This window comes from Vipera berus (genome assembly GCF_964194415.1).
Source record: "Vipera berus genome assembly, chromosome: 2".
Classification (NCBI taxonomy): domain Eukaryota; kingdom Metazoa; phylum Chordata; class Lepidosauria; order Squamata; family Viperidae; genus Vipera; species Vipera berus.
Window position 1 is genome coordinate 121,155,507 of NC_138203.1, and position 25,080 is coordinate 121,180,586.

At 39.6% G+C, this 25,080-nt stretch overlaps 1 protein-coding gene across 1 annotated transcript; it reads right to left on the bottom strand.

The window, feature by feature from the left end:
• Window positions 1–3,556: 3,556 nt before the first annotated feature.
• GPR173 (G protein-coupled receptor 173) lies at window positions 3,557–4,752 on the bottom strand (the record flags this gene model as incomplete). The annotated part of the gene is made up of 1 exon (XM_081321690.1): window positions 3,557–4,752. The coding sequence occupies exon 1, from the start codon at window positions 4,667–4,669 to the stop codon at window positions 3,557–3,559; it is 1,113 nt and encodes a 370-aa protein (XP_081177816.1). The 5' UTR covers window positions 4,670–4,752.
• Between the last annotated feature and the right edge of the window lie 20,328 nt (window positions 4,753–25,080).

Here is a 25,080-nt window from a genome sequence, read left to right on the forward strand (position 1 = left end):
AATGCCAAGGTGTGAAGAGGTTTGCCAAAACTGCTGTTACTCATACTGTGAGAACAGAGGAACAGAAGAACTTTTGGGTATTCTTTGGCAGATGATGAAGTGAGTCAATAGAGAGGCACGTGTTGCTAGATCTATTAAATAGTGGAACTCATCTAGCTAGGTCTATTAACCTGAAATGGTTACAATTTTTAGCATACTTTCTTTCCTTCCTCTTTTATGAAATAAAGAGTTAGAACTAAAATCTTCCCTATGATAATTTTGTCACCCAAACCAAGAGGCTGAATATAAGATGAGGGGAAGATAGCAGACACTCCTCTTCTTCTACCAGTGTACATCCATGCAAATATCATTAATATAATTTGATACATATACTTGTGCCCTAACACTGAAAGCAGATGCACAGGTTAGTAGTGATAAAACCTTTTTTTTTGCATTAAAACATGTCTCAGACTGTAAAACATAGTTCAGATCAGAATTCATTTTAGAGCTGTCAACTTGCCAATACTTACTGGTGGGCAGAACTGTAGAGGACCAGGTAAAATTAGAGAAAATGTTGTCTGCATATAATTTAGAGCAGGGGGCACTCAACTCAGACAAATTCATTCTGTCTGGAAATGATACTTTTTCAACAAAGTCAGAAGTACAATACTTTGCATTTTTTTCCAACTTGGCCCCACTCTTGGAAAATGTATTCTGCATGTATACTGAGGTCCAGATTACAATCCTAACTTTCATGTCTTCTTCGTTGACAATGGTGGCAATACTTTTCTAAAAATAGCACAAAAGTATTTTTTCCAGGATCAAATTAACAAGGACCTTCACTCTGGGGGACATAGAACATTAATCTTTCCCTCATGGTATCCCCTCGCTTTCCGCCTCTTTGCTACAAAGAGTGAAAAGGATAAATACCTAAAGGGCTATTTCCATCAGAGAAATGGTGCTAGGTGGAAAGAAAACTCCTACTTCCACAACTGCCATTTAGATTAAAAGGAGATGTTAGGACTTGGGTCATGAATTTCACATCTGGTTTTTCTTTGTTTATATTTGGTCTTGCTTTTCATTAAAAAGAACCACCCAGGAATTTTGCATTTCATTGCATTTCATATGTATATTAAAAAAACCAAACGAAACAAGAAAATCCCCAGAAAAAAAGGGAAGTGGAAACAAATTTTGACACAATAAGGGTGGTGGTGGGGTAGGATCGGTCTGAATCCTTATCCCAAATCTCAATTTCCACCCACAGAATTAAAACCCCCAACCCACTATCCCAAGCTGTCCCATCAGGAAAAAATTCAGAAGCATACATTGCAGGGGACACACATCCATCTGTCCTGTGCCCCCACCCAACCCTCCCTCCCTTGCTGTAGTCTCAATTTCTTTATTCATTTCCCCTTTAAAAAACAACAACAATTTTGTTCATGTCTCTTTCCAGAAAAAGCATTCTGGAGAGCATCTGTTCATCTGCCATATTTTTCAAATATGGTTCTCCATAGGGTGGCCGTAATGCTGGCCAGTGATTAAGGCCATACTGTGGTGGCAGGACTGGAGGGTAAGACGAACAGTCTTCTTCAGAGGCAAAAGTAAACATCAGAGTCCTTTGGAGGGAAAAAGTTGGGGAAAACCCCAATCTCTACACTAAATTCATCTGGTTCCCTATATCCTGCCCCCGATCCCAGGCTCTGACTCTTCCATCTACTGAACTAATATTCCCCCAGTTCTTTCCCTGACATGTAGCCCTCTTCAAGTGTCCCATTTGCCTTTCTCATACAATACTGGCAACAGTGCCTCTTCCAGGAATCACTCTCCAACACTTCTTTTCCCCCTAATTTTTTTCTCCCAGCCCATGCCTCCCAATCCCATCCCATAAGGAGCATTTCACTGCAAACAGTAACCATGTCCATCTCAGCAGGATCAAACTATATGGCCAGGAATTGGCCAGGTTGAATTTGGAGAGTTCCTGCTTTGGAAAATGCAACAATGGGGCAGGTGGGTCATATATCTAAGTATGAACTCAACCAGTCATAGTTTCTCCGGTTCCAAACCCCAAACTCTACTCACATTTTTGGATGAAAAGAGAATCAGGAATTTTGATTCCTATAATTTCCCTGCCCTCATTACAATTTAGGTGTGACATTTTCTCTCCCAGTTTTGTAACCTGTACACTCATATTTTCTTTTACAGGCTGTTTACCCGCCCCGTTTTTTCTAGGACTGATTTCTATTTTAGTGTTTAGCAGCAAAACTAGGGTGCCTTTTCTAACTGAAGAGGCACGTTGTCCTCTTTCTATCAATAATCCAAAGACCAATAGCTTGTCTGCTGGAATAATGCTGAAACATGGGATTTTAAATTTGGGCAGTTAGCTTCTTACTTAAACTGTAAACATCTCTCACCAGGAGGTGCAGAAAATATTGTCATATGTGGCATGGGTCTGATTACTGATGTTTCATATGTTTTGAATATTTGCAAGTAGTAAGGGGAGGGGCTACAGAAATACATAAACCTTGTTCGTTGCTTTTCATCTTAGCAGATAGAATATGTACTATGATGCTGACATCATGCCTTATGATTTCCATGTAGCCACCTTACATTTATCTGCAGCCTGGATGCATTCTGCTTTGCATATTGATATATCATTTCCCACTCTTAAGGGAAAGGTTTCTCCCCATCACCACTACAGGCCTCTCCCCACCAAATGCTTCTCCTGCATCTTCCTCCTTGCATTGTTCCAGAGTGACATGGTCTACAGGGTCTTGGATTGGTTGCTGCCATGGCAACTGAGGTGGAGTTTCCCAAGCTCCCTGGTTACTGCTTCTGACAGACAAAGAGCTAAGTCATGGCTTGCTCCAAGGCATTCCCTTGAACAATTCTGGCTGCTGCCTCCTTTCCTCCGCCCTCTCTCAGCCCATCCTCCACAGCCCCACAAATTCTGAGATCACGTGGAATTTATTTCATTGATGGAGTTACTGGATCAGAAAATTAATCCTCTATAGAAGTACATTCCATCAATAAGGACCCCTTTTCATTGTCACCCTCTAGCTGTAAAACCAAACAAAACCACGGAGTGCAAACTCTTTCTGCTCCAGTAAGTGGAATAGTTCTGGCTTCGCTCTGGGAGATCAAACCCAAAAATCTAACTCTGGCCTACTTTCAAAGCAATAATGGGTATTAAGAAGCTAGGGATAGAGTTTTTTAGGGCCAGTCTTAAATAATTTGATAGAGTTTGGGGATTATAAAACCAGGAAAGCATAGAATATTTTTCACCTCTTCTGAGAACTGATGGAATACTACTAGGGACCAAATACTGTTGTCATATGACTCTGGATTTACCCCAGAGGAACACAGACCAGAATCCAGCTCTGGTCTCATAGCAGCTAATGGATGATTTTGATAATTGCCCTTAGACAACAGAGAGATCAGAGTGTTTGTGATACAAGTACTCTGGGAGACAATGACCCATTGCAGGGGAAGAAAAACCTCGTGTGACGTATAAGGAAAAAAGAAAAACAAATTCAGTTGGCGTGGGTGGGGTGCATTCTAGCCAACCTTTTAGCATTCCTCACATCACACAGTAAGGCTCTCTGGGCAATTCAGGCTCTGTCCTCCAGCAGGGAATGTGGGCAATCAAGCCTTTCTTGAGGTCTTTGTTGAGTAGAAAGCAAACTATGGGATTGACAGCAGCTTGGGCAAAGCTCATCCAAACGGCTGTGGAGAGGTAGCGGTGGGGGATGCTACAGGCTTTGACAAATACCCTCCAATAGCAGGCCACAATGTAGGGTGACCAGAGCACCAAGAAGAGCAAAGTGATGACGTAGAACATCCTGCCTAGCTTCTTCTCAGCCTTGAATTCTTCCATGCCCAGCAATCGCCGATTGGCAGCATGGGCATTCTGCCGTATGCCCAACAATGTAGGAGGCATGGGACCACGGCCAAAGCCAGCAATCCAGTTGGCTGCAGCTTGTCCAGTGGCTCCAGGTCCATGGAACGTCCAGTTCTGGCTGATAGCTGGAACCATTTGGACAGGCTTCATCTTACGATGGCGGTACTCAAAGAGCAGTAGCTTTATATAAACCACATGGGTGGCGAAGATCAGCACGGCTAGCATCAGCATGAAGCCTAGGGTGTCATTGGCTTTGAAGTAGCGGTGCTCAAAGATGCATTGGTCTTCCTCACGAATGAACTTGTAGGTCCCAACATCAAAGACTGGTGGAAAGGCCATAGCCACTGACAAAGTCCACACCATGCAGATGACAGCAATGCACGTCCAGAAAGTCATGCGTTTGGCATAGAAGCGGTGGTGGGCCACAGCCATATAGCGAGTGACACTGATGCAGAAGAGGAGAAAGGCAGCATGGAAACAGAAGAGAACAGCCATGAAGGCCACAATCTTGCAGCTCAGTACACTGTAGGTCCAAGCAGAGCCATGGCGGATAGAGACGAGAACAAAAGGAAAGCAAACAGCTGAGCGAATCACATCAGCCAGGCACAGATCCAGTAAGAAGTAATAGGGGGCCTTGTGGAGGCCACGCTCTTTCAACACCAGCAGCGAGAGAGACAGATTCCCTGCTAGACTCACGCAGATGATGAAGCCCAGGAGTAGCAGCTTGGCATACGTGGAAGCTGTACTGGGTGCTGAGCCATGGCCCTCTTCAGTCTCATTGGCACTGGCCATCTTTAGGCTGGGGAAGAAAGGGGGGAGCCTGGGTCAGTGGCAATGTGCCTGGTGATGGCCCATATCCCCGGTACTAAAGGGAGGCATTCTCTGTAAGGAAAAGAGAAAAATATGGAAAAGGAAGAATTAATCAGTTGTCATATAACTTTTTCTCACCGTACTGAAGTCAAGCCCTAAGACTGTATTCTGGAATAATCAACATCTCACCCATTGAAATCAATGATGACTCAGAGTCTTTAAAGGAAAAACCTGGGGTTTGGGGTGGTTTGGTTTTTGCATAGATGATGAAAATAATCTGGACAAATTAATATTAAAGTGATCTCCAGAACATTTTAATGTTCTAAAGATTTGTAAAGTTGCAGGGGATTTAAGAGCTTGGTCAGGATTTGGCAGGAGGGGAGACACTAGTACCCAATGCAAATACAGTAGGAACACCAAAATGCTATTTCTGGCCTACAGAGACTCAGTCAGTTGTACCACCCTGAGCACAGGGAATTTTCTTCCTCACACATACACAAACACACAAACACACACAAACACACACACACAATATCTCTTTCACACACACACACACACACGTTCCTGCCCTTCTTGTAAAAGCTTTTTATACATAATATTGTCTTTCAATCTCACAATACTGCAATTAAATTAAAAAGAGACAACTTATTAAGCCATGATGTCATTAATCATAGTTCATTGCATGTCATAAACCGTGTGTTCCCCCATAACTCTAATTTATAAATTGTACTTTATCAATTGTACTTTATCATGCTGGATTCATGTCCGGTTAATCCATAAACACTCCTTTTTTAAAACAAGTTATGGCTTAGTAATATGCGAACCCAGTCATTGACTGGCTGAGTAGGGTTTTACGTATAACTATAACTTTACAAACTGACTCCTCACTGATGAGAGACCCTCCCTGTCAGCTGCAGTTTCTTATCCTATAGAAGAAGCATTTCATCCATTCACTGTCACTTTAAGCCCTATTGGAAATGAACCTCATCCTATGTTTATAAAATAAGGACTGTTTCTACCCTGGAAATATTTTGCATTAGAATTCCTCTGAGATTGATTTCCCCCCACAAGATCCTATTTCCAAACTTCCCAAAAAACACAAGTAGCTTTCCAAGCTAGCCATTAAGATAGGCTCAAATGTCTGGTACAGATGCAAAGAGCAAGAAGACTGAGAAGGTCTAGGATTTACCCACTCCACACATAAATTTACATCAAAAACAAACTAATCAAGTTAGGGGAGAAGGGGGAGATAGGAGCTGTCAGAATTCTCAGGAGAAGCCATAACATTTAAACTGGTGTGGAATAAATACATGTTTGTAATTTTTGAGTATTCCCATTCTGCCAAGCTGCTTCGTATATTTTGAACTGCATGGAGTCATCAGAAACATAAAAGAGAGGTGCTTATGCAGTGGTGGGTTTCAGCCAGTTCACACCAGTTCGGCAGAACCGGCAGCTAATTTTTTGTTGCCCAGGCCCAGAATGGACTTCCGGAAGTGGCATCCATACAGAGAACTGGTTTTTCACATATTTGAATCCCACCACTGTGCTTATGTATTCAGATCTGTTTGGGAAACAGTTAAATCTTTATAAATGCAAAACTAGTAGTTAATATGTTACAACTATTGGGCAAATTCCCAACTTGGGGATGAAGACAATTAAAAGCAATGCCATTAGTCAGTAACAACAGTTTATAATTCTGAGGTTTTTTCCAAATTCAAAACATTTTTTTTATTCTCAGAAGCTCACTTTTATTAACTCTATTAGTGTTAGTACCGCTATAAATAAGTAAGCTTAAATGGATGTGTTCACCACTTTTTTTTACTGCATGTGGGAATTGTTCAGTTCCTTGGCCAGTGTTAGATGATTAGACAGATCTGTTAATAGGAAAAACGGAAAGCTGCCTTATACTGAGTTAGATCATTCATACAGCATTAATGTATTAGGTTGAAATGGTCTGTTATAGTGATTGGCAATAGGTCAGACAGCTGCTTTTCCCTGGAATGATATAATATGTACTTTAGTGTATGGAATAAATTTTATCAGGAACTGCTTATACATGAAGATTTTATTTATCTACTGAAATGCATATTCTTAAGCAATTCTGAATGAAAATCAAAGGCCAATCTCTGTTCATAGTTGGTCATTTCAGAATAGGAAATGTAAAATAGTACTATAAGAAACAAATTAAATATTTAGCTTCCTGTGAACCCTAGATATCCACTGATACATGAGGCTTCCTTTTACATGAGGGATGTATAGTTTAATAGTTATCAGTCTTGATGTTAAAGTTACCTTTGAAAAATCAGTGGGGCCAACACAAAAGCTGAGGACATTTGTCTTATTTAATTTCCATTTAAATAGGGTCTGTGTGTGCCCATTTGTATCTCTCCCTTTCTCATTAAGAGACATACAAAAGAGTTTGACGACTTTTTAAATGCAAATTTGAAACCATCCAATTATTATAAAGGGCCAGATCTGTCTCTAAAGGATCAGCAATCAGTGAGATGAATGGTTGCCTTTTAAAATGCTTCTTACATACTCATAGGCATCTACATAGTAACAAATTCGTCAAAATGCACACAAGTGGAAAAATCAGGAGTCAGGTAACATTTGTTCCAACTAACACCTTTTATTAAAAGGCCTAAGTTTACGGTATGTTTTTAATAAAATGTGTTAGTTGGAAAAGTGTTACTAGACTTTCTAATGTTTTGCTATCATAAACTCTTCCTACAAAGAAAACAATTATTGACTTAGCCTGAAAATGCCTGAAATTAGGTTGGGATCTAATTTTTAAGAAACAGGATTTTTTTTATACACAGTGCATACCTGCTATGGACTTTAATCCTAAAAGGACAACACATTCGTTCATCTTCACCCCTTGTTTTATTTTCCCCCCTCCCTCTTCATACCTCAGTTTTGTCATGTCCTCTAACGGCATTTGGACTGCACTGTCTCTAGCACATAAGTACCAGACAAATCTATTTATTTATTTTATTGGGGCAGAATGGGGGGGTGTTGACAATAGATAGAACTGTGAATCTCCCACACTGTATTTACTTTGCTGGTACATGGAAAATATGAGGACAGCTGGCCTTTGTTAGTCACTTACATTCAAGCCTAGCAACCACAGGTAAGAAAATTACGGATAACGAGATCTTGAAAAAAAGGTACTTTGTGCATGCCCATCTGCTATTTTGTGTGTAAAGTAAAAAACCAGCCCCAAACCACAGATACAGCAAAACATTTATGCATACCAAGCTCTGGCCTCTAATGAAACCAAGGGTCACCAATGTGTCTCCTGGTTATTTATTTATTTATTTGGCCTTTTCCCCCAAGTGTTAATGCCAGGATGTTAGGTGAGATAAATATGCATGGGTCTTATGGAAGCATTATATAGTGCCCTTCCCGCCCTTTTATGAATTAAATTTCTTACGTATTGCTCACCACCCAAATTATATGTTTCAAGTGGCTATATACGTTTAATAAATAAATAAATAAATAAATGTCAGATTATCAGATTAGTTGTGAGCAATTAGAAAAACACAGAATTCTAATGAAAACATTTCTATTAAAATTTCTTGGCAGTTCAAATAATAATGCCTGCTCACCTCTCTGTTCTATTATTATATAGATCATGGAGCAATGCCATGTGAAATGAAGAAAAAAATTAGAAGTACTAAGCAGGATCAAATCAAGCATGTGGGGAAAGGAAGAAAATTAAATGTCACTATTTTACCATATATATCTATTCTTCCAAGCAATCCTTGTTTTCTCCATATCCATACATTATTTTATAGGTTGCTTTTTATTCTTCAAACATTTCAGCTTTTTTAAGGATCTCATCAGTTCCATCCAGCCATGATGTCCTCAGCTTTCCTACTCCTCTCAACAATTCACTCTTCTTCATGTCATACGATTCTCATTTATTTTTTGTATATAATCAAACCCTCTCAAGATACTTCTTCAGTACTAAACTCATTTTTGTTATTTAATTCACAATCATATAGCATTAATTAATTCTTGATCCTATCTTGTTTACCAAATATGCAATGTAAGTACTATTTTTAATGTTTTTCCTCTTATGTAAACTCTCACCATATACCAAAGTAAGTAGAGGTATAAAGCAATAAGTCGTTACAGTAACAAAACCTTGCAGGTCTGAATGCGCTTCCTCCCTCACTACCTTCATGAAAACTAGGGAGGTCTTGTTGGAGACATTGTTCAAGTTACAGATCTGGCCCAGACTCAGAGCTCTTTTATCTGACCCTTGTCTTGCTTGTGACTCTTCCTCATGTTGCTCCAGGTCATGGGTAGGCAACCTTGTCTCTTTGATGACTCGTGGACTTCAACTCCCAGAATTCCTGACCCAGCTGGCTCAGGAATTCTTGGAGTTGAAGTCCACGAGTCATAAAAGAGACAAAGTTGCCTACCCCTGCTCCAGGTTACTCCTTCTGCCTATTACATCAACTGAAGAAACGTTACACATCATTTTCTTACTCTTTGTTCAGGGTTGAATAATTTGCTTTTTATTCTCATGTATGCTTTACTTCCATCGTATTCTCTTCTTAATTACATTCTGCAACCAACCTTGATGCAAAATATTCCAAAATTCAAGCCTGTTCACCTTATGTTATGCTTCCTGTAAATCAACAATCTTGTGTTGACAGCTCTACCCACTACACAAACAATTAACTTTCTCATATTCATGCATTTCTCAAAGACTTGAAGTACAAAAAATGATCTGCACATTTTATGCCTAGGATAAGAATTCCCTGCACTTACCAAATTTTGTTCACCATCTATCTCCCTGTGCCATTTCAACTGGAACTATGTCAAATGCATTTCTCAAGAACATTCAATAAGTAATCTCCCTTTAGCTATTGCATTCAGTCCTATAATCTTGCATTTCCTTTTATATAAGGAAAGGATGGCATTTGCCAATTGTCAGATACAGATGCAATATTCACACACGTGAAATAAGACATGAAGCTATGTAACAAATTATTGACATTTTAACATTGCTCCAGTTGGTGCAGCTTTACTATTTTCCAACGTTTTTACAGCATTTATAACCTTTCATAATTTTTTGTGGATTCTAATTTTAAACCATTTATTTCAATTACACTCTTCAGCATAGCACTATCTTTCCCATACAAACCTCTAAAATACTTCTTTCAGTATCCCCTCATTTCAGTTTCATCCTCAATCATTTTATCACTTTTAAGATTAACTGGAGAGTCAGTTTGGTGAAAAGTGCTCGTATAGAAACCAGAAGACTAGGCCGCCCTTAGTCATGAAAACTGACTGGGTGAGTTTAAGCCATTCACTTTCACTCAGCCCCACGCCACCCCCTCCCCCAGGGTTGTTGTTGTTGGGGAACATAGAAGCCAAGAGTATTAGTTATGTTTGCTGCCTTGAGTTAGACGTAAAAAAGGTGGGATATAATCATAATCATCACCCCCATCAACTGAACAAAATCATCATCTGTCAAGTGCAGGAAGATCACCATCCTGCAACAATGGTAACTTTAACTGTCAAACAACATCTCCCTATCCCAGGGCCCTTAGGAAGGACTCAATAGATGGATAAAAATGCCAAGTCCAATCTAAACATCTGGCTGACTGTGTGATGAACCACAATAATAATTCTGTTTACTCTACTGGAAGCTTCTTGTTTAGAGCTTTTAATTCATCTCAAAATAAACTTATTTTCATCAAAATGGTTGATTTTCTCTACTTTTTTATTAACTGTTCCTGGGTATTTCTGGACACATTCTTTGTAACTACCTTTTTCTCTCCATCTTTGTTATATAACATTCTGTAGAGTCACCTTGTAGAGTGAGATGAACTGCATATAACTTTAATAAATAAAAATAGACCTTTTTCTCTTCTAATTCTTCTGCAATAATCATGATCTCACATGCATTTTTTCTCACCCACAGATTATTGCAGTTCATTCTACCCTTCTTTTCAATACTTCCCATTAGTGTAACTCCATACATTTCTGTAGAATTTCATAGCATAATTACTTTCAGAAAGGTTTCACATAATTTTTCCTTTTCACTATTTTTCATTTATGTATTATTTTATTAAACAAATGTATATGACTGCCCAACAGATACATAGTGATTCCAGGCTGTGTACAGCATTAAAAACCCAGTTAAAAATATTTATTAAACAAATGTATACAGCCATCCAATGGTTATTGTAAGGATTGTAATTGTAATTACATTGTATTGTATTGTAATCATTCATATTCATATTCATTTTTTCATGTTGTACACATCCTTTAGTTGCCTAACTTTGACTTTTCTTTCACTTCTTTCTCTTTCATATTCACTTTGTTTCCTAAAAACATTCTTGATATATCAAATAACAGTCTATCCCAGGGGTCTCCAACCCCAGGTCCGTGGACCAGTATCAGGCCGCAGCATGCCAGCAACCGGGCCGCACAAACAAGCAAAGCCCCATCCGTGGGATGCAGGCAGCACACAAAACCACACACTCTCTGGTCCGCGGAAAAACGTCTCTCCACGGAACAGGTCCCTGGAGCCCAAAAGGTTGGAGACCTCTGGTCTATCCCACATCCAGAGCTTGTCATCTTGTTTGTATCTTTCATTAATTCTCTTCACTTTTGATTGTAAGCAAGTAAATCAGTCATGCTTTACCAATCATTCCTTTATCATGCATACATAATAGACTTTCTTTGCCAAATAGGTACTACAGCTTACTACCTATTTTTCTTTCTTTAATTTCATACATTTATTCATTTTCTTTTCCATGTGCTCCTCTTTCAACTCAAGGCACAATGTTCCATATTGCCAGTGAGTATCTTCATTGTTTCATTCAACTTTCACGTAATTCTTTTTAGTAAGGTAAAGCGGATGAGGTTACCAACCTTAGTCATACCAATGCCACGTGCAGCATTCCCTATCAACAGTACTAGTCAGTTTGGGTATATTTTGTCCATCATGAAACAAACCCAGGCAAAGCCCGGTTTGAGTGCAAGCATGTGCATGCTCTTGTATGCAACCTAGCACCTCTAATTTGGGGATACCTCCCAGCCTAACATACGTATAGTTGATCATGTCCCACCAACTGGGAGATTGGTGCATGTTCTGACATACTCAGCACATCAGCTATTAACTCCTTATTTATGTAGTGCAATAAAAGCAAGCCTCTGGATTGTGGGTGCTGCATAAATGTACAAGAAATCCCTCTCATTTATGAAGTTACGTTTTCTTATTCAGTTTTCATTATGAATGTATGCGACTTTTATAAGATAATCTACTACTGTTCAAGTCACTGATCCATCTTTTTTTCTGATAGGCAGCAGTTTTTAAGGTCTCATTTGGTAGTTTTTCCCCACATTAGATTTGGAATCTTCCACATATGTAGTTTGAACTATTCTAAAGTAAAGGTAAAGGTTCCCCCGCACTTGCGTGCTAGTCGTTTCCAACTCTAGGGGCCGGTGCTCATCTCCGTTTCAAAGCCGAAGAGCCAGCGCTTGTCCGAGGACGTCTCCGTGGTCATGTGGCCGGCATGACTGGATGCCAAAGGCGCAGAGAACGCTGTTACCTTCCCACCGTAGTGGTCCCTATTTTTCTACTTGCATTTTTACGTGCTTTCGAACTGCTAGGTTGGCAGAAGCTGGGACGAGTAACAGGCACTCACTCTATTCTACCCACTGAGAAAAACTACCTCTCCAGATACTTGAGAGCATTCACATTCTCCAAAGCACCTGAAAGCAGGAGAAGAAGCAACGGATGGAAACTAGTCAAGGAGAGAAGCAACCTAGAGCTAAGGAGAAACTTCCTGACAGTTAGAACAATTAACCAGTGAAACAACCTGCCTCCAGAGGTGGTGAATGCTCCAACACTGGAGGTTTTTAAGAAGAGACTGGACAGCCATTTGTCTGAAATGGTATAGGGTTTCCTGCCTGAGCAGGGGGTTGGACTAGATGACCTCCAAGGTCCCTTCCAACATCATTATTATTATTATTATTATTATTATTATTATTATTATTATTATTATTATTATTATTATTATTATTATTATTATTATTATTATTATTCTGAGACTCACAATAAGCCACCACACAGTGAAAGCCTAGATAAAAAAGGGGGAAAGGAAACAGTCTCTTGCTATAAGGACATACAGATCTGTCATGCTTTATTCTGGCACATCACAGACTATCTTGCTATTCCTTTTCTCAGGGAGATATAGCATCAAGTAGCTTATTAAAATCACAAGTTAATCACCAGAGCACTCAGAAAGCATCAAGCTTGAAGTTTATGTTATGCTGAGGGCTCTACTGAAGTTCTCGAAAAGGAACCACATCTAGCTGACACTCTGGTAACCAGTGTGGCAGGACTGGAGCTGACAACGTGCAGAGGTCTTTTCTTCCTCTCTACACTTTTAAACTTCCCTTTAACTATTTTCTTTTTCTAATCTTCTGTATCCTTAAAATGCTAACACTGAAATCATAAGTGGGGAAAGATTTTTAAGATGCGTAGGTAGTTCTTGACTTACAACCATTCATTTAGCGGGAGTTTGAAGTTACAATGCTACTGGAAAAGTGACTTATGACCGTTTTTCACACTTATGACCATTGCAGCATCCCTATGGTCACATGATCAAAATTTGGATGCTTGGCACCATTGACTCATATTTATGACAGAGGGGTCATGTGATTACCTTTTGCAACCTTCTGACACGCAAAGTCAAAGGGGAAGCAACCACATTGCTTCACTTAGCAACCACATTGCTAACTTAAGAACTGCACTAATTCACTTAACAACTGTGGCAACAAAAGTTGTAAAATGGGCCAAAATTCACTTAACTGTCTCATTTAACAACAGAAATTTTGGGTTGAATTGCGGTCGTACCTGCACCATTTTACCTTTCCAAAAATATTACAAGAAAATGTAATAAGGCTTTTCGCCAGGTACTGTTGAAGTCAGCTGTACCCTTATCTGGCCCTTCACAGATTTGTACCATGATTAAACAGGTATGGGAACTATCTCTTTCATATTTAGTACATACTGTTACAAATACAGTACACATGAAAAACATATTATATGAGACACATATCTTGTATTCTTTTTATGCAGCTCCAGTTACAATTATACTTAGGATTTCTGAAATAATCCATTGAAAAGGCTGGCATTGTAGCCTCTTAGCCTTTCCAATCATTCCTGCATTATCTTGGTAATGTATGAGAATGTCTTTGCCCAAGAATTCTACATATAACATGTGGAAGTACAAAACTATATGTATCAAATGACATCTAAAAATGAGAGGTTAGCATTAATTCCTTGCCGAGGATATCAAATCCAATCTGCCTAGTCTAGGTCCCACACTCCAGTAGTTACCTCACAAGGAAGATAACTTATTGACAGGGAAGATAACTTATTGAGAGGCTTCAAGCAATGCTCACATACCTTCTGAATAAAACATGCAAGGGGAATATGGGGCCACACAGGAAACTACCTCAGAATCCTGTACATGGTGGTAGGGAATCCTGATCTAAGTGGAACCTGGAATCCCAGGTTTTGCAAAGGAATTCTGCATCCATATGTCAACATGTACCTGCACTCTTTTTTCACACACTAAAGATTGATTGATTGATTGATTGATTGATTGATTGATATTTCATACTTCCAAACCACATCTCCCTTGGATTCATGGATTGTGTGTGGCCTGAGGCAAGATAGAGGGGTGGGTTCCACCTCCCATGAGGGCATCTACCCCCCCCCCTTTGCTTTAGTGACACTCAGTAGATGGCCTTTGACTGGAAGAAAAAGAGCTTTTACAGGAGATTTTCCTGCACTGTACATCCATATGTCTAAGCTGAGCATGCCATCCCACAATATGCCCACTTGCAAATATATTTTCAGTGTCCTGATCATAGCAGCAGAGAAAGGGAGAGTAAGTGTTTGCTGAAATTTGTAAAACAGATTGAGCTGTGTCATGCAGTTCGTCTGCATGGATACTGAATTAGTCAGACACCCACAAACACCACTTTTTGCTCATCCTTGCCATCCACAGCAAAGTGTTGCATGCATACACGGGGCTGTTTACAAAGCATCAGTGTATTACAATAGTAATGTTAACTCTTTGAGGTGCCTCTCATCTGATACATACCTACCAAGTGACAAGGACAGCCTTAGGACTACATTCCGTCTCCAGATTCCTAATCAGAAATATTGAAACAATGGGTTGATTCACACCCAACGTAATATAATGTTTTACAACTACTGTTTGTCCGTCACAATTTCCAGACTTGCAAATATGCTAAGCCATAACGCAGGGATTGGGAATGTGGTGCCCATGTATAGGTATTATGGTCGCAAGTTGTTACGTGGCTCACTATGTAACCATGCCTGATTTTACACCCCTTTTTTGTGGTGGTTGTTAAACAAACCCATTTTCTTGCATGGGTGTTTTTTGCCAGAAACCTGCAAAATAAGTAAAAAATCATGGTCATGTGATTATAGGATGCTGTAAATGGCCATAATCATAATAGTAAAGTTGGAAGGGACCTTGGAGGTCATCTAGTCCAACCCCCTGCTCAGGCAGGAAAACCTATACCATTTCAGACAAATGGCTGTCCAGTCTCTTCTTAAAAACTTCCAGTGTTGGAGCATTCACAGCTTCTGTAGGCAGGTTGTTCCACAGGTTAATTGTTTTAACTGTCAGGAAGTTTCTCCTTAGTTCTAGGTTGCTTCTCTCCTTGATTAGTTTCCATCCATTGCTTCTTGTCCTGCCTTTGGGCACTTTGGAGAATAGCTTTCCTCCCTCTTCTTTGTGGCAGCCCCTGAGATATTGGAACACAGCTATCATGTCACCCACCCCTCGCCCTTCTCTTCATTAAACTAGACATACCCAATTCCAGCAACCGTTCCTTATATGTTTTAGCCTCCAGACCTCTAATCATCTTTGTTGCTCTTCTCTGTACGAACTCTATGCCAAGTGCCCAAAATGCAATCACATGACCATGGGGTGGGGGTGCGATTGTCAGAAATCTGGAACTGGGTTATAAGTAGTTCTGGGGGAGTGTGTCGTAACTTCAACCCACAGCTAACCCTAGGCCTCTGTTCCAGAGATCAGGCAGCATAATAAAGAAAGGATGCTTCTGGGGTCCCGCTAGATTAAATTGTTAAATTGAGAGGATCTGGAGTGCCCCACCCTCTGCCTGATGTTACTGGATGGAGATACTACTGGAGACAGGCAGTCCTTCAGTAACCTTATGCTATGATGAGTTTCATATGTATATAAATAGAGAGAAAGTAAAAGAGAAAGAGAGAGAACTAGAAAAAGTTTATTGCATCTGCTAGATTTCACCTTTTGGGCTTAACATGTCAAACATTCGAAAAATGCCTAAATGACTATCATACCCCCATCCTGAACAAAGGAGAAATAATTATCTATCTCACCCACTTATCTTAGATTCTAAGCCACACTGAACAGCGGAACCTGGTAGCAGCATTGAGGCTGAGCAGCCCTAGCACCACTGCTGGTGTGTCACTAAAACAGTGTGGTGTCTCACCTTTGTTACGTGTCACTGATTTACCATCAAATCTGTATCACCTTAAAACATTGCTTCCCTCAAAATGATAGTCAAACATTTCTTATTTACTTTATACCTTGTCTTTCTGCTCCATTAGGTCCTGAAGATAAATAATGAAACTGGGCCCAGCTGCTTCTAGTTCTGGTTCATATGCCCTGCTACATTCCCTGTAGCACTAGAAGAAAAAAAGTATGTCGCAAAAAGGTTGTCTACCCGTGGGCGAGGCCAACCCAACAAATGGCTTAATGAGACATAAGTGTCCCCATGAGCTAGGAGAAATGTAATTTTTCCTACGAGAACTAAGCTTTCTGATATGTGAAAATCATAATTTAATGAGGATTTTTAGTATTTGTGTTCTTATGTCAGCTTGATATTAAGGGTCACCTATTCTTACTGTCCCTCTTTCCCAAGAGCAAGTCTAATTTTCTCAGAGAAACTTCAGTCTCTCAAGAGTGCGTAATATATAACTGGGGATTAGATTCAATTCAACTTGTTTGTTGCTGTACACACTGTAAAATAGCATTGGGGCAGTCTGAAAAGTTGATGCATGGAGGATTGCATTTTTACTAGGTTTAATAAATGAAGAGATTTTTTAAAAACACATTTTCAAAATGTTGCTAATGTGTATTGCTATTAAGTTAAATAACAGAAGGGGAGAGGTGCATATTTACTCTAGGGATAGCCCGGATAACTATGCATAAAAAACACTAGGACACAACTTCCTTTTTCTGATTTCCTGTTCAGAATTTGAGTCTCAGTCAGCTATTTTGTAAGGAAGACATCCACTATGAGAGATTAAACATTAGTCAACAGTTAACGGAAGCTAATGCAGGAGATTAATAACATAGGAGATTAATGAAGAAAATGGAGAACAGCTTCCAGTTACAGTATTTGTAATAGTGGGAAGCTGAGAACCTTCTTTCATGAGAATAAGAATATTATCAGTCCATAACAAACATCATTATTTTCACCTGAAATCCACTTTGTTTTAGGAGCTGAAAAAGTAACAGCTGTTTGACTTGGGAGAGTGCACAGGAGGGACTTCTCCAAAATTCATGGCCGAGACAAAAAAAAGTCTAAAGAACTGAATACATCAAGTGGAAAAGTGGTAGAATTCCTGTTTTCCAGACAAGCCTTCTACAACCCCAGCAACTGCCCAATATGCACAATATACAGTCAAGGGTAAAACTTGCTGTCACATACAAAGTGAAGTGGGGGGGAGGAACACTTATTACATTTTTGTCCCACAGAATTCTTCTAATGGCAAAGAACACTTGCCAGAAAAAAGTAAAAGGTATTAAAGGGTGGGAAATAGAGCTTTGTTGAAAACCAAAACAACAATTGGAGATAAATTCTGAAGTAAATTCAGCTTAACAAACAAATATAATGAGATAACTGCTTATGGGCAGATTAGAGTTTCCATTTCTTAGCATTCAGTTAAATGCTAATGGTCCTCAAGATGGTACAGGTAATATATAGGCTAAAAATAAGCCCTAGTTTGATTTTGGGGGGTGGGGGGGTGGGCCTAATATAAGCCCTACCCGCAAAATAAGCCCTAGTTTTGGGGCAAGGCACAGACCTAAAAATCAAGCTGGGGTCGGGGTGTGGAGCTGCCCACGCGCCTCATACCCACTTACCTTGCAGTCAGGCCTCTCCTTGCAGGCCCAGTTCTTCTGAGGAGTCTTCTGCAGCCAGGCCTGCATTTATCACTCACAGGCCTTTCCAAAAGGCCACTGCAGCCGAGAACCGAGCTATGGATTCAATACATAGCTTGGTTCTGCAAGTCCTCTGCAGCTGAGAACTGATCTATGGATTGAATCCATAGCTTGGTACTCAGCTACAGAGGCCTTCCGAAAAGGCCTGACTGTGAAATGCAGGCTGGAATGCAGCTGCAGAATAAAGCTGCTCCTTCTGCTGCAGAAGAAGTGGACCGGCTGGGCGAGGCTATTGGTGCCGGAGGTGAATATAAAAGCCACCTCCAAAAATAAGAACTGGTGCCTCTTTTGGAGGGGGAAAAAAAAGACTGGGTCTTATTTTCAGGGAAACACAGTGTATATAAACCACATTTTAACCTAAAGAGAACCATGCCTCTTGAAATAAAAGTTTTCAAATGTCCTTTCGGTCTTAGTGTCCCTTCATTCTGAGCAATGCTTCCTTCCATGATACAACATTGGAGATCTCATCTGTACTATAAAGTCTCATCCCCAGACATTACCTAACTGATAAATATTGGACCAGCAACTTTTGAACCCACTTTCAGTTCTGCTCAGTGACTTGCCTTCTCCAGTATTGTTTCCGCTCTAGCTACTATTGCTACTCACCTACATTTTGTTCCCTTCTCTTAACTGCTATCCACCATTATCCTCTTAACAAATATGACCTTTCTGTGTAGATACAGGAGAGTTAGGATTAGAATTGTTATAGTGGTTTTCCCAAGAAGGAAAACAGTTTTTCCCTTATTCCCTTTGCAAGTCTGCATATCTGTTTGGAAAAGAGTTGAACAGTGTTTGAGACGAGCCATTCCAGGGACCAGCGCAAATCTCTTAATCATCACCATTTTAATGGCAGAAATAAGATGAGCTCCTCACCATCCTAAAAGGCAGGCTAGGCAGAAAATCTGCTGAGAAGGGAAAGAGGGAAGGATAAGATAGAAAGCAAAAGCAGGGTAAAATAGACTGAGGAAATTCATTGGTGGAATTATTACCTCCAGGATATTGTTCTAGAACAGGGCTTTTCAACCTTTTCACCCATTGTACCACTTTTAGGATATGGCAACATCCGAGTACCACCAGTCACCTAGCAAGGTGTCAAAAATGTGATGACCCCCCCCCAAAAAGGAAAAAAGTGATGAAGTACAGGTAGTCCTCGACTTACAACAGTTTACTTAGTGACTGTTTGAAGTTACAATGGCACTGAAAAAAGTGCCCCCCACGCCACAGCCGAGCAAGACACCTGCCTGCCCGCCAGGTGGCGCTCTTCTTCCTGTCCGAGATTTTCATTGTTGTGAGCATTTCTGTTGAGGATTGGCAGCGGGGGTGGGGCGGGGGTATGTTCGGTTTTTATTCCCCCCCCCGTCTGCTGGGGGGTTGCAGCAGGTTTTGGTCACTTCACATGACCCTGGGACACTGTGACCTTCATAAATATGAATCAGTTGCCAAGCATCTGAATGTAAATCACAAGACGCTGGGGATGCTGCAACATTCCAGCTGATTGGCGCTTCTTCTGGGCTCAGCAGAAGCGCCAGGATCAGCGCCAAGCTCCAGCTGGAGCCTGGTGCTGATCCTGATGCTTCCACTGAGCCCTGACAGCCCCGAAGAAGTGCTGATCGTGGCGCTTCCACTGAGCCCTGACAGCCCTGCAGCTGCAGCCATCTCTCATTCAGGCTTGTGTGGTGCTGCCACCGGTTCAGCTCATTCCCTTCCCCCGCTACTTTTCTAGGATGGTCGTGTACCGTCAGGTGCCAATGTACCACAGGTGGTACCCATACCACTGGTTGAAAAGCCCTGTTCTAGAACAGTATTTCTCCGCTTCATCAACTTTAAAATGTTTGGACTTCAACTCCCAAAATTCCTCAACCTGCATCCTGGGGAATTCTGGGAGATGAAGTCCACACATCTTAAAGTTGACTCAGCCTTCCATCCTTCCGAGGTAGGTAAAATGAGGACCCAGATTGTTGGGGGCAATAAGCTGACTTTGTAATAATGCTGCTGGGGGGGGGCGAAAGCCCTAATAAGCAGGCATATACATAGAATGAAGGCTATTGCTAAGCACATTGGTTTGTGCTTAAATTGTAAGCCGCCCTGAGTCTTTGGAGAAGGGCGGGATATAAATGGGATTAAAATAAAATAAAAATAAAATAAATAAAGTTGATGAGGTGGATAAATATTAGCAAACTATGGGAAATCAGTAAAGACCATCAAATATTTCAACCTCTTTCATGTCACCTCCTGGTACCCTGACACTTATGAAGAGGAGAAAGAAGGCAGAAGATTCAGCTTAGCTTTGAACAAGGGCTTCCCTTATTTCTGTCCCTCAGCCTTATCAACACCCTTGCTAGTGTTTAGCTTGCTGATCAGAAAGAGAAGTTAACTTTGTAAAGGCTTTCTAAATGTGATAGCAGATTTAGTGAACTCATTCATGTTCTAACCATCAAAGTAGCCCCTAATCTGATGTTTGCAGATACATAAAGACCTACTTGCATGAAGGCATTTTACTTGTGTGGTAAAAATCCATTATACATTTCAGCAGTTTTACACAATGTATGATTTATGATTCCATGTTCCATCATCTTCTCACAAATCCACCCCATGCACATTCTTGCTGCTGTTCACTGTTCAAGCCTTTTCTCTATAGCAATCTCCCCCATCTTGATACTCGGAAGTTGTCTTGGGACTGTAATAATAATCCACAACCATAATGAGCAAAGGCTGAGCTGGGAGTTGCAGTCCCATGATAGCAGACTGGCAAAGGCTTTTCAATGTTGCACAACACTTTGCTAGCATCTGAATAGTGTTCCTGTTGGACTTTTTTTCCTTGCTCAGATTCTCTATCCTATTGTCCCATAATAAGCTAAAAGGGCCGTTTGATTTAAACTAGGCTTTCTCCTGTCCTATTACATGTAGCTTGGTTCACTTACTTGGATCTTCTGAAGGAAACGTCTGTTTATGGTCCATTGGCTTGAATTGCACAGGTTGATCTAATAGGGAAATGTGATAATTCTGGCTTGCAATGAAGTACTTTTTCCCAACCTGACAGTTTCCGGGCTGCAATAGGGGATTCTCCAAATCTATGGTCATCGGTTAGCCTGACAAAAGGACAAATTTACATGGATTTGGGGACATAAGAACATAATCAACGACCTCTGGATACTGGGCCAACTACTCCAGTAATCTGTCCTCACAGCGGCCAGCCAACTCTATATAGAAACCCAATAGTGTCTCAACAGTGGCCATCAGAGGTAATCACACTGCCATTACTAGCCATTAACCTCCACAACTTCCCTGAATTGGTCCAACCCTGTTTTGAAACCAGACAAGCTGGTAGTCAGCACCATATCTCATGGTAGTGAATTTCAAAATTAAATTACATGTTGTGTTAAAAAAAATTTATCTGTCCCAATTCTTCCAGGATTCAATTTCATTAAGTGATCTCTGTTTCTAATACTTTAGGAGGGGGGAAATGATTTCTTGCCCAATTTATCCACAATTATGCATAATTCTATACACTACAAATATGCCCCTTCTCCTTGCTAAACCTCAAATATCACTATTTTCTTCATGGGACCTTCTTTAGCTCTACTATATCCTTTCTGAGCTGTAGCACTTATAACTGCTTACAATATTCCAGGTACAATTGCACCATTGATATATACAATGGCCTTATAAAATAGGCACTCCTCGACTTACAACAGTTCATTTAGTGACCATTTGAAGTTACAACAGCATTGAAAAAAGTGACTTATGACCGTTTTTCACACTCATGACCATTGCAGCATCCCCATGGTCACATGATCAAAATTCAGATGCTTGACAACTGACTCATATTTATGATGTTTGCAATGGCCTGAGGTCATGTGATCCCTTTTGCAACCTTCTGGCAAGCAAAGTCAATGGGAAAGCCAAATTCATTTAACAATCAGGTTACTGATTTAACAACTGCAGTGATTCACTTAACAATTGTGGCAAGAAAAATTGTAAAATGGGGCAAAACTCACTCAACAATTGTCTTGCTTAGAAACAGAAGTTTAGGGCTCAATTATGGTCCTAGGTCAGGGACTACCTGTACTTTATTTTGAGTGCTGTTTCTTATTATCCCTAACATATTTTTGGTCTTTTTACAGCACATATACACTGTATCAACACTTTCATTTTATTGTTTAATATTACTCCAAGATCTCTCTCCTTATCAGTCATTATTAGTTCTGATCCCTTTAGGGTTTAGAAATACCTGAAGACAGGAGCTACAACTATTTTAAGTCCCTAGTATTTGGCCCAACTCTTGATCCCTGAACTAGATTTTCCCCTCATATGGCAAATTATTCTAAATTCTAAACCGTAGAACATCTCTAAAAACCCCTTTGCACAGATGAGTCCCTGCAAATATGAGAACAAAGTACTCTCACGAGAACTTTCACGAGAAAAGAAGGAGTGAAGGATCACAGTCAAGGCCAAGCAATTGGTACTGAAGGAGTGGTCTTTGCTATTTGTTTCCTTGCAAACATTTCAGTACCCAACTAGGTAACATCATCAACGATAGAAGGGAGTGACTTTGCTCTCCGTTTATATGCAAGCAACTTGCCCTGTCAGTGTTGGTGAGTTTGTTCTTGATGGTACCTTGATTACACTGTTGTTTACACTGATATTAATCCTGGTGTTAATAACTGCTTATCTGCAGAGATATGTTGATTGCATCAACACCTAGATAAGCATAGATTAACACCAGGCCAACCATCAAGCAGTACACAATATCCCCATCAAGGAACTAACAACTCAAAAAACAATTCAACAGTGTAAACAACAGCCTAATCAAGGTGCCATCAAGAATAAATTCACAACACTGACAGGACAAGCCACTTGCATATAAATGGACAGCAAATTCACTCCCTTCTACCGCTGATGATGTTACCTAGTTGGGTACTGAAATGTCAGCAAGAAAACAAACAAGCTCAGAGACCACCAAGGACCCCACAGTTCAATCCTGAGCTACAAATATTCTTTTCTGGATTGGCACCTGTCAGCCATAATGGAAAGTGGGATGTCAATCAGGAGCTGCATTCTTCAACAGTAACACCTATTGTTATTATAATCAATACTGACACACTCAAAATAACATTGGTAAAATGCATTTAGTAGCACAGCTGTAGTTCATATTAGACTGCTTCATTAACCTTTGAATAATCTTGAAGCCATCCAGAAATGCCTGGGCCTGAATTCAGGCACAAAATTAGACATATTCATTCTAACCTGAGCCATATAAAGATTTGGGTCTTTCCTATTCCATGTGTATATACAGTGATGCATATATAAAGGGGAAGGTCCTATTGAATGGTTGAGAGGGCAACAAATGTTAATCTTTCTGCCTATTCCATTTTATTGATTTCTCTCATCTGGATGATCTATGAATAATTATGCTCAAATATGAATGGCAGATGCATCTGTTAAAAATTATACAGAATTTAACAATTACAGGGTACACATAGTTTTGTGGAATCTGAATGAACTGTAGAATTTTATAATTCAATGAAATGACACTCCACCCAATTCATGAATAAATCAAGAAAAAATAATATGATTTATAAATTAATACATACATTTATGCAACAATGAACCCTTGTTCACTAAATAATGTTCATTCACAAAAATGGTTGCATATATTTGCGTGACCTTAAACAAAAGCATCTTCTAGAGAGGTCCCAGGCAATGCAAATGCTACAATAAGAGGAATTTCTAACATAATTATAAAGAGAAAGTTCTACTAAAATCAGGATTTATTGCCTGAATAAACCTTAGAATTGTATTGCACAACACACTCATTCAACACTTGGACACATATCCTCATGCATGCCTTACATCCACACTTATACATTCATTTACATACAGTGATTATTTACACATAGTTAAGTGACACTTCCAGTGAAATATACTTGCTACAATAAACTAATGAAAGCTGATTCATATACCATGCCACATAAAAACACATTTTTTCTCACCAGTTTTTATATACATAAGCACTTTGAGTATTAGCAAGAAAAAAGCAATAGTTAATAAAAAGTCCTAGTAAGATTAAGCACCTATTACTCTCTTAACCATAGAAATTATAGATCTACTTTAGTGACTAGAATAACTGAAGTTTCTATATAAATTAACAGTTGGTTTATTAAGATCTTAGACAAAAGCAATTCCTGATGTTATTTTAGTAGATTACCTTGTGACATATAATTGGTTTACTGCTAATTTTTAAGCAGGAATTTATTAAGCATAGATATTAAACTCTCCAGACCAGGAACATTTTCTTTACATCAGTGTTAGTAATGTAATTATCTAAAGTTATATTATTTCTAATTGACTAAGTTTATTCAACCTTGCAAATAAATTGGTTATAGTTACTATCACATGACTATTTTGCACTACTCTAACTTCCAAGTTTATATCCTTCTTATTTAATCTCTGAAGTACAACTTTTATGAAGTTTTATAGCTAATTATATGAAGATGATTTATTAATCAAAGATATCTAGATAAGTGGCTATTTATGATTCTGTTATTTATATCTCGCCTTTCCTTCAGGGTTCAAGGTTATATCCATGGCATTCTCTCCTTTCCTTTTCCCCCCAAAACAACAACCCTGCGAGATAGGTTGACCTGACAGAGTGTGACTAGCTCAAGAATGAAACACAAATTTATTTCTCTATAAGCACATTTGTTGAAAGATTTGTTCCAAAAGAAATTTGTCTTTGACAGAACTTTAGATGGCAATCTAAAGATAGTAGCATTGAGCTCAACACCTCTGAATTAATATCAGGGTGACACAAAACAAGGTTTTTATTAATATTTCTTTATTGTAGTTTGTGGTAGGGATTTCAATCCAGATGTTTTCAGATGAAATATTTACGTTTTACACATAGCTTACTACCAATTTCTGTTAAAGCATTAGGTGGATGGGAAGTGAGGGAGGATCAATACCTTGTCTCAGAATCAATGTACTTCTTTTGACAGAGCAGCTCATCAAACTGAATGAAGAACCCTTTAGATTCGGTTAACAGCTTGCTAAACACAAGCAAGGCCTAGTGGATAAGAACAAAGGGATTTCACATTTTCCTGCCCT